General features: G+C 45.3%; 1 protein-coding gene across 3 annotated transcripts; it reads right to left on the bottom strand.

The window, feature by feature from the left end:
• Positions 1-5,702: 5,702 nt before the first annotated feature.
• Positions 5,703-9,786, bottom strand: AURKAIP1 (aurora kinase A interacting protein 1). 3 transcript variants are annotated; one of them, XM_014259161.2, is made up of 4 exons: positions 8,987-9,786; positions 8,460-8,548; positions 7,362-7,804; positions 5,703-6,356 (listed from the first exon to the last, which is right to left on the bottom strand). In XM_014259161.2, the coding sequence occupies exons 2-4, from the start codon at positions 8,509-8,511 to the stop codon at positions 6,249-6,251; spliced, it is 603 nt and encodes a 200-aa protein (XP_014114636.1). In that variant the 5' UTR covers positions 8,512-8,548; positions 8,987-9,786; the 3' UTR covers positions 5,703-6,248. The 3 variants fall into 3 exon arrangements, with proteins under 3 accessions (XP_014114636.1, XP_005530490.1, XP_087922800.1); XM_005530433.3 differs by lacking the exon at positions 8,987-9,786 and adding an exon at positions 8,879-8,986; XM_088066674.1 differs by lacking the exon at positions 8,987-9,786 and adding an exon at positions 8,672-8,807.
• Between the last annotated feature and the right edge of the window lie 840 nt (positions 9,787-10,626).

Genomic DNA, 10,626 nt, shown 5'->3' with positions numbered 1-10,626 from the left:
CAGCACTGTGCTTCAAACCACATTTTGTGGCGTCTCTGCACATGGGAACAGAGCTCTGGTATCAGGAGGTTTTGCAACTAATTGCAGCCCATCCATTGCACCCACCTAAAATAATTAAACAGTGGGATTCCAGTTTATTTTGAGATCAGAAATGACTGGGAAAAGAGTGGAAAAATTAATGGGTTGGTGCTGAAGAGGGTGATCAAAGGTGCCTCCCAGAGTTGTGTTATTTACCTCAGGTTTGCAGGCTGTTTCATTAAAAATAAAAATACTTTGGGTGAAAGGAGAGTGCTTTCCATAATGCAATATAATAATGCTTCCAAATTTAGACACATAAACATGGAGCCTAGTCATCTTTTAAGGGTAATCTGAAAAGTGTATTTTCTCAGGATTAACCCAAGAGGACTCTGGCCACCATGATTTTCTAAAAAACCCCAGGGTGCTGCTTGATTTTCCTCCTTTAGAAATCAAGTGAGAATTCCCACTCCACTTTGGGGAGGACACCACATGTGGAAATGCAATTTCTCCCTTAGAACAATATGGAAATCCCTATTTCTCCCCCAGAACAAGACGGAAATGCATATTCCTCCCTCAGAACAGTGTGGAAATGCAATTTCTCCCTCAGAACAATGTGGAAATGCATATTTCTCCCCCAAAACAATGTAGGAAAGTTCAGGTAACTATCCTGGCAGCCCCACTCCAGAAGGAGCTGTTCCTACACTGGAAGCAACATTTTTCTCTGCTCGCCTCTCCACCATCAGAAATCACTCCAGGAGAAGGTGTTGCCATCCAAGGCACAAATATTGTTATTTTCTACTTTTTTTTTTTTTTTCCCAGTTCCAGGTTTTTGTGAGAATTACTGGTGAGAGAAAGCTTTTCCTGCCTTCCCTTCCCTGAGGAATGACGTTACCAGCAAGCAGGACACATTTACCCCTGCCCCACCTTCCCATGGGCCTAGAGGAGTCAGGGATGGCAGGAGACCAAGAATAACACAAGATATTCTCCAGCATCACGGAGACAGTGAAATTGATGCATTTTTAGGCTATCTAAAAACAGAGGCCAGACAAAATTAAGGGAATAAAAAGCAGTTCTATTTATTGAAGGGCCTTTAAGTATATTTAGGGCAGGCAAAACCCAGCCAAAATGGACCATGGCTCATGGGTTTTCCCATTTTTATGAGTTTGATCCATTTGCAGATTGGGGGTTAACCTTCCAATTCCAGCTTCAGGAAATGAAGGAATTTACCCCAAGTTTGCTGCCCCCAACTCACTTTTGTTTCCATCTCTCAGGCCTGGGGCAGTGAGGTGTCCTTGATTCCCAGGCCTGGAGAGGAATTGCTGTGTCTGCCCAAAATGTGTCTGCCCACACTGCACGTGGAGTGTAGAGTTCTGCACTGAAGAGCTGCAGGGTTACAAATCCATGGAAAATAGAAAAACTGAAATGCTAAGGCATCAAAATCAGGCAGGGAGAGCCCCTGGGGGAGCCCACTGAGACCTGGGCAAAGCCACAGATGCAGGAACTCAAACAGTTTGAGCAATCCAAAGGCTGCTCAGTCAAGTCCAGGGTGAGCAGTCCCAGATTTACCCTGGGGATATACCTGGTGCTGCTGGGCATATTCCAGCTGGCTGTGCCATCCCATCCTGGCCTGGCTGTGCCAGTGCTGACAACAGGGAAAACCCTTTGACCCTGAGGAAACAGCCCTGACTCATGCACAGAGTGAGGCCAGTGAGTAACTTGGTGCTGCTCACACTTCGCTGACTCCAACTCGATTTCTTCCACCTCTTTTTCCCTTCAGCTTTAACCAGTTCCTTGCTGGCTGGTGAAAAAACTCAGCCAGATTGTCCTACCATGAACTAATTCCCTTAAAAATTCCAAACTATTAATTTTTCACCTGCTGTGCCAACTCCTTGCTCACAATTCCACATCCTTTTCTTAACACCAATCATTTTACAAGTGAGAAAGGAATTCCAAAGTATTCCAGCTGCTGAGAGGCTCCAGGAGTGTTTTTTTTCTAGACCTGGACACACCAAAGGCAGTGACATTCCCTCAGCACAACACCTGCCTGAGCAGCAACAAGTGCCAATTACTGAAAAAGTAATAAAAACACCAATTTTTTTAAATAGTTCATATTTTCTACTTCAAACAAAATTTTAGCCACTTCCATTTAGCCTTGTCAAGGTGCCACTGTCCATTCAAACTCCTCCTTTTTCCCATTATTTTCCAGAAAATTCCAGCTACATTCAAGGGGGACAAGTCTCAGTTTTAGGATTCTTAGTGTCCACACAAGGAGCAAGACAAAACAAATCCCTAAATCTGGGATTTGACACAAAGGTGATGTATCAGATGGTTTTCTTAAATTCTCTGACTCACAGAGCTCCTTGTTTCAGTTTTATTCCTCAGTTTTGTAGGGAAAGTGAAGCAAGAACGGATTCTTCCACAGGAGAACCGGAATCTGTGTTTGCTCCAAGATACCTCAGATGTTTACAGGAGCTACAGTTATTGACATTTTTATTTATTTATTTAAAAAGCAGCAGGGGAAAAAAGTAACAAAAAACCCATCACTTTTCAAACCCATTTCAGCTCTGCAAATGCTCCAGGCTGGGTACAGAGTGCTGTTATTTTTGGAGAGGTTCAGCCCAAATGACCCCAAATGAGGATGTTTTCCTGGAAAACAGAGAACAGCATGAATGGTGAAAAGAAAAGATGGCATTTGAGTCAGCCCCAGGTGCTGTTTGCAAGGTTAGTAATTTCACCTCAGCCAGGTTTTCAACTGGTGGGAACAAACCTGGTTTGTTAAATTTGGAACCTTTGGATCAGGGATCAGTCCCACCAAGGCAGAGCTAGCTCCAGGATTTGAGAAGGAGCAGGTCAGAGCTCCTGGAACCAATGTACACCAACACCTTGGTTTTTCACATGAAAGTGTCCTATTTAACCTGGCATGAGCTCACCAGAGTAAAGATGCCTACTGTTCCTGCTCAGGAATTATTAATGGTATTAATTATTAATGGTACTCAGGTCCTATTAATGCCCTGAAAGGTGTTCTGTACACCAAATTCTCATAAATATCCCCTGATATTGGCTGATTTACTCCCTTTTGAGACTGGAGTTTATTATTGGAAGAAAGAACGGTTTTCACAACAAAAATATCAGAACAGCTTGGGTTTTTTGCAGAAAAATCCCCCAGCAGCAAAAGGAGGACACATCACCCCTGTCCTCTCCCTCTGATGTCAAAAAACCCCAAAACAAAACCAACCAACCAACCAAAAAACAAACCCAAAGCAAATAAAAACCCCACAAACAACAACAAACAAAATCCCAAATAGAAATAAACCACATACACAAAAGACAACCCTAAAAGATGCTCCAAAATAACAGGTTTTAAGCACACCAGCTATCAGGAGCCAATACAACAGGAAGAATATTTCTCTTTATTTCTCTTTTTGTTGCTCCAGTTCTGTGCAGACAGGGGCATCCCACAGCCTGTCCACATGAAGTCATCCTTGAAAACACTGGGAATAAATCCTTTCAGTCTGCACCACACACTTCAGGATTTAAGAATTCTCAAACCTTTTGCCTGCCTACAACCAGCCTCAAATCAGAGCAGTGTTTTCCCCCTAGTGCCTTTACAAGCTCCTGGTTTGAATCAGGTCCCTGGAGCAGGAGAAGCCATCAATAGATCCCAGACCATGATGAACTCAGACTGGAATTGAATTAATGGGAAGTGAGTCAAAACTAGAGGAGACAACATCCAAAAATGTTCCTATGCAGAACTGTAGAGTGGCTGCCCAGGAGCTGAAGTCTCTTCTGCATACCCCAGACCATCACAGGGTTAACTCAGACAGCAATTGCTGATCTGCTGCAATTTACACACAGTTTAAATGTTTCTGCTTCCCACCCACTGGGTTTCAATCCTTGTTACCAAAGGGACCACACTGCCTGATTTGCAGTGGAATAGAGAGGTTGCTACTTTATAAAAACATTGGAATTAATTTTGTACTCCCCAGCAGTATCATAAATCTCCTGATTTTGCTTTAATCACAGAAGTCTCCTGTCATTTCCAACACCTCATCTCTACCACCATGGAGCACAAAGCAATTTTCTAGTTATATGAAGTACTGAAAATTGATCCAGGCTTTTAGGAAAAAGCTGCAGGAATCAGTTATTTCCCATTATTCCCCTTCCCATATACAATCAGGCCCGATTCTCAGCTGGAAAGTACTTTCAAGTTAAACTAGATTTATTTGTGGCTGAAATAACTTTTATTTTATGTCCAGAAGCCTCTAAAAAACTTCAAGAATCCACGCTGATGTCATTGAGCACCGCATTTTCTAGAGAAGACTCTTAAAAATGCATGTAGTTCTTACTCTGGTAAGAATTATTGCTCTCCAGGTTAAGGAAACAACCAAAATCCTGATTGCCAGGAACTATTACTTGCTAACATTAAAAATAAATGGTATTTTTGCCACTGCCACCACATTGCTGGGCTCTGGCCTTTCCAAAATGGTGCAACACCCTCCACATTTGCAATGGGATTTGGTTCAGAGAAACAAAAATCAGAGTTTTCATCCCCTCCAAGTCAGCTGATTTCCTATTTTAAAGCCAACCCATTCCAGCACAAACCTAATCACTGAGAAAACTCCTGAACTTGTTCTGTTCAGCTGAGTTTGCTGCCTGCAGTTAAGTGCATGAAATCCAAGAATTAAGGAAAAGAGACATTTGATTTATATTCCAATTTTGAGGGACCTTTCCAGCCCAATGAGTGACATAAAATCACCACCCTACCAGTTATCCCCAAGCTCTGTAATTAATACCATTAATTTGTCTGGTTTTCAACCATTTCCTCTCAGAAGAGCAAAATAACGGAAATCTTCAGTATTTTGGGAATTTTAAATCAAAGCTTTCCTGTTTGCAGCTTTTTTTTTTCATTACCACAGCCACACATGCACATAAACCTTTATTAAGTGTGCAGATTCAGTGGGATGCAGATATTTTGAAGAGGAAGGGCAGCTCCTACTAAAGCTTTGTGAGTATATCCTGGACTCATGCTCCCTCTACAGAAAATCTGGGGCACTTTCCATCTCCCTGATTATTCAGTAAAGTGAGTTTCAAATTCCATCCTGTGGTCAAGAGCATTGAAGGAAGTTGACACAGCCCTGGGGTGTAAAACCTAATTTGTGCCTTGTAAGACAGTTTTTTGACAAGGAAAACACAAATCTTGAGATTCAAGATGTTAGGAAGGAATTCTTGCCTGTGAAGGGGGGTGAGGTCCAGAGAAGCTGTGGCTCAGGATGCCCTAAACTGCATCTTGTAGCAATGGTTTCCAGAGATTATTTTTCTCCCTTTCAGTTTATTCTCTCCTAGCAGAAAAAAGGGAATAATTTTCATCCTGAAGGAGATCATTCTTTTCCCCCTCGGTCCACCCCATCTTTTTGCCAAAATACACAAGTTAAATCACATTAAACCACCCAGAACTGCTTCAAACCCCAAAACCAAAAGCGGAGCCCAAAGCAGAGCCCAGATAAAAAGTCCTCCGATAGGGTTTATTTTAGCTGTATTTTTCACAGCTTTCACAATTCAACCATGCAAAACCAGCTGATTGTATCAGGCTTGTCTCAGGCACATGAGTTTTTGTAGTTAATGAATAATTAGCTCTGAGCTTCTACTTTGATGAATATCTGGATGTTCTACATGACAGGGGTCAGTCAAAGACAAAAATAACCACTTTTTATTAGCACAAAATAGAACACAAAAATAAATGTGCCTTTTAAGGATGCTCACACAATGCCCAAGGCACCTGCACACCAAGACTCCAGATGAGACAACAAAAGCTCTTGCAGATAAATTCCATAGAATTTGGATCCAATTCCCATCCCACCACAACTCTTAGGAAAACCCCAACCTTTCTGCAGTAAGGCTGTGAAAGAATGAAGTTTAGAAAAGAACTTTTCCAAAGGTTTGTGCCATATAAACAACAGGAATTCTTTCACTGATCCCATCTCCCACATCTGATTTTTCTTAGGTTCAGTCTCATCTCAAAGACGGACTTCAGAAATTCATCAATGATCACAGGACAGCAGTGCCAAACCACTAGAAAAGCGCTTTGGGGAGGAAAAGCTGCCAGTCTGTCCTTGGAAAACTCCTTCCTACTATTTTCATCACAATCAGAAAAAGATTAAATGTCATCAACATACTTAAATATTTTTTTTAATTACAACTGCAGGTTAAAATTTATGACAGGTGGGTTTTTTTTAACGCCTGGAACTCCTCAGGTAGATCTTGGGGGTTTGCCACCCTGCAGGAGTACTTTTCAAGCCAGCTTTTTTCCAGATGCGCTCCAAATCTTTCTCAAATTTTATCTAAAACAGGGATAAAAAATAAAAATTAACACAGCTTAGAAGCAACAGCCACTGCCTACGTGTCCCAAGGACAGTGTAGGTGTAACACACACAAAGGAAACAAAGGTTTCAAGTGTCAAAATATTGAATTTTACTGCAGAAAATACATCAGAAGACATTAAAATGCACAAGAATTTTGGTATCATTTTAAAAGTCCTGTGCAAGGAAAACTGAGAAGGTGGACAATGAAATGGTAAGGAAAATAAGATTTTACAGAGTTCACTGAAAATCTGAAGCAGTGGAATTACAATTAACCCCAATTTGCATCTGGGCAAAGTGAGAATTCCTAGAGAGTTAACTAAACTATATCCCATGAAAGGCAGTGCTGAACAAGAATATCCCAACTTGAACAAGCCCCCATGTCTTCCCTCACCTCTTCTATTAAAGGAAGTAAAAGGCTTCTATATAAAAAAATAAAATAAGAAGCACTTGAGGACGGTGGCAAGACAGGGAAGAAACAAAGATTAAAGCAGTCTCCCTGATCCAAGGTAGACACATGATTTCATCCTTCACACAAATGCTAAAATTCATCGCCGTTATTCACACATATTTGTAAATTACTGTCATGGAAGAAAAGTTATGCCCAGCAATTACCACTTTTATGTTTGGAATCACAGATTCACTGAGGCTGGGAAAGATCTCTGAGATCATTGAGTCCAGCTGTGACTGATGTCCACCCTGTCACCCTGCACTGAATGCCAAGTCCAGGCATTCCTTGGACTCCTCCAGGGATGGGGACTCCAAACCTCCCTGGGCAGTTCCAACGCCTGACCACCCTTTACATGGAGAAATTTCTGCTGGTTTCCTATCTGACCCTCCCCTGGTGCAGCCTGAGGGTAAATGCTGAATTCATTCAGGCTTATTTTTCCCCAAATCCACTTAAATCCATCATCCAACACCTGAACAGAGGCTGGTTTGATGTGTGGGCACATTTCTGTCAGGGAACTCTCCCTCCCCTGAGCTCACCTGACGCTTCTTCTTGCGCCCCTCCTTTATCCTCCTGCGGATGAACTTCCTCCTCTTGAGCAGCTTCTTGTACTTGTGCCTGTTCATTTTCCTCCTGCGGATCTTCAGGACATTTCTGCACTGCACTTTGTCACCCAGGGCTCCCTCTCCTTCGCCAACATACCCAGTCCCAGCAGGAGGGGGACACTCGGAAGGCTGTGGGCTTTCGTGGCTCACTTCTTCCTGAGCCCCCTCAACTTTGGGGAGGGAGTACCTCACTGTCAGCCAGCTCTCCAAGGGGCTGATGGAGAGTTTCCTAGGAATCAGGATCTCCTCCAGCTCAGGGTCCAGCATGTGCCACTGGTGGGGCTGTGCCCCACTTGTATTAGGGGGCTGGGTGCTGTAGCGTGCGGACGGAGAGCGGCAGCAGAGGAAGGAGGACACTGACCTGGGCAAGAGGTGGCCTTTGGGAGAAAGGGGTTGCACTTAAAAGGCAGAATTTTCCAGCAGGAGCACAAGTAAAGCTCTGCCCAGCTCTCAAAACGCCAGACAGCTCTGGCTAGATCAGGCTAATAAAAGGAAACCCTCACAGAAGTTGTATCCTCATCACAAAAGCAAGGAAGAAATTTCGATTTTTATTTCTAACAATGCTGTCATCTTAAAAATATATTATTCTTTAACGGGTAAGCTGCCCAGGTCACCCAGGCAGAGCAGGGTGGAAGTTCCCCTTCACTGGGAGGTGTCCCTGCCCATGGCAGGGGGTTGGAATTCCATGGCCTTTAAGGTCCCTTCCAACCCAAACTTCTCCATGACTCCATTAAGTGGAATGTTTTTGTGTTTTCTGATGGAAAATCAACTTGGAATGGTAAAGAAGTGTTTGCTCTATCAAACCTCTCTGCTGCTAAGGAATCTTCTCCTAAGGGTAAAAAAAGGTTAAACCAAAGCCACACCACACTTACACAGTAAATCAGAGACATGCAAACATTTGACAACCACTAACTCAACAAAAGCCTCCTCTCTCCTGCACTGCTTGGTGGAAAAGAAACTTCTGGGAGCCAAATTACCCCAGGAAAATAAACCCAAACAAACAGAAAACTTGGTCACACAATACCAATTTACCTGCAATTCTCGAAGCCTTCAGTAACTGTGAACTCAGCCGTGATATTAACATTTTGCTTCACTTTGTTCACTGGCAGAGCCAGCAATGACTGTTCAAATAAGAACATTTATTCAGTAATGCAAACATGCAGCTTTGAGAAACCTTCCCTATTCAACCAACCCCACGTCCCAAAAAGACGGGCTGAGACCCTAAACATCCTCATGGTTTTAACCTCAGTCTGTCGGGCTCTGCTGTGGGGGCCAAGTACCGGGGGAGCTGAGCCACGGAGGGGATTTATTCATAAAGCTTGGGCTGTTTTAACTTTAAAAACACGGTAACTCCAGCCGAGCTTCCTGGCACAGCCCTGTTCCTCCCTAAGGCCGGGAGAAGCAGCCGCGCGGCTTAAGAACGGGCAATTACCAATGGGCCGCCTTCTTACCCTCAGCCCTCCCGGCACTGCCCGCCCGGGCAGGGCCCGCACGGAGCCCCCGGGCCGCCGCTCTCCCCCTCCCCTTACGGCCCTGCCACCATAGCCGCCATCACCCACCGGCCGCCCGCTGCCACCGGAACTTCCGGCCGGCCGCAGCGACCCCTGGCGGCGCGGGCGGGTAACGGTCCCTCACGGCCCCTCAGGATCCTTCCAGGTACTGGTCTCGCTCCCTCGCGGGCTTTCATAGTCCCTAACGGTCTCTCAGGATCCTTCGAAGTGCCGGTTTCACTCCCTCGCAGGCGTTCATGGTCCTTCATGGCCCCTCAGGATCCTTCGAAGTGCCGGTCTCGGCCCCTCACGGTCCTTCATGGGCATTCGTGTTTTTTTCACGACCCCTCATGATTCCTCAAAGTGCCTGTCTCAGTTCCTTATGGTCCTTCACAGTCTATCACGGCCCCTCGTGGCACCTTTGTGGTGTTTCATGATCCCTTGTGATGACTCACAATCCTTCCTCGTCCTTAGCTCCTCACAGTCCTTCACAGTCCCTCACCATCACTTGTGGTCCTTCATGGTTACTCACACCCTCATGGTCTTTCATTGTCCCACATGGCCCCTCAAGTTCCTTCCTGGCTGCTTACAGTCCTGCATGGTGCCTCAAGGTCCTTCATGATCCCTCATGGTCACTCACAATCCTCCCTGGCCCTTCTCAGCCCCTCACTGTCCCTCCTGGTCCTTCATGGTTCCCTCACAGTTCTTCATGGTCCCTTACAGCCCATTTCAATGCTTGTCAACCTTCCCATGAAGAAATTTTTCTGAATATCCAACCAAAACCTCCCCTGGTGCAATTGTGGCTGTTCCCTCTCCTCCTGTCCCTGTTCTCAGGAAGAAATCCTGATCCCCCACCATCTGTCCCCTCCTCTCGGGGAGCTGTGCAGACCCAGAAGGTCCCCCCTGAGCCTCCTTTTGTCCAGGCTGAGCCCCTTTCCCAGCTCCCTCAGCTGCTTCTAGTCCTGCTCCAAACACGTCCCCAGCTTTGCTGAATCCTAAATCCTTTGCTAAATCCTTCAACCAGTTCAACGCAGGTGTGTCCCCTACCCACCAGTTTGCATGGAGACCTCAGCCACACGTGGAAAGTGAGTGGCTGGGATGTGTTCACCTGCTGAGTCGCCTAAAACCAGTCCTGAGGAGGGAAACATGGCACAAAGAGCCACATTGGGAGGAGTTTTGGGCCTCAGAAGGAATTTCTTCATGGAAAGGGCTATTAAGTATGGGAACATGGTGGAGTGCCCATCCCTGGAGGCACCCAGGGAATGACTGGATGTGGCACTCAGTGCTCTGGGCTGGGTGACAAGGTGGGGATCAATCACATGTTGGACTCAATGGGCTTTTCCAACCTAACCGATTCTGTGAAGGATCTTATGATGCTGTGAAGGATTCTGTGATGCTGTTACAGTGGGCCTGTCCCTGCTGATACAGGGATCATGGAGACACCTGTCACAGACACCTTTCCCTGCCACACCCTCGTCTGGATCTGGGGGCAGGTCCTGATGGCTGCTGTCCAGGGACAGCCACACCTGTCCTCTCCCTTTACCTGGCTGTTGTTTATCTTCTCTTGCTGGGCACAGGAACTCACCATCTTGGCAAGGCATGAAAGTGCCTAATCAGCTGGCATGAGGGAGGGATGTTGAAGCCAATCCCAGACTTCAAAGAGCTTTTTGCTTTTATACCTACCTCAGACAGAACACAACAGATTTATT

This window comes from Pseudopodoces humilis, chromosome 24, assembly GCF_049639895.1.
Source record: "Pseudopodoces humilis isolate 2021_Gansu_Grassland_sample_001 chromosome 24, ASM4963989v1, whole genome shotgun sequence".
Lineage (NCBI taxonomy): Eukaryota > Metazoa > Chordata > Aves > Passeriformes > Paridae > Pseudopodoces > Pseudopodoces humilis.
This window is presented reverse-complemented; position numbering and strand designations above follow the sequence as displayed.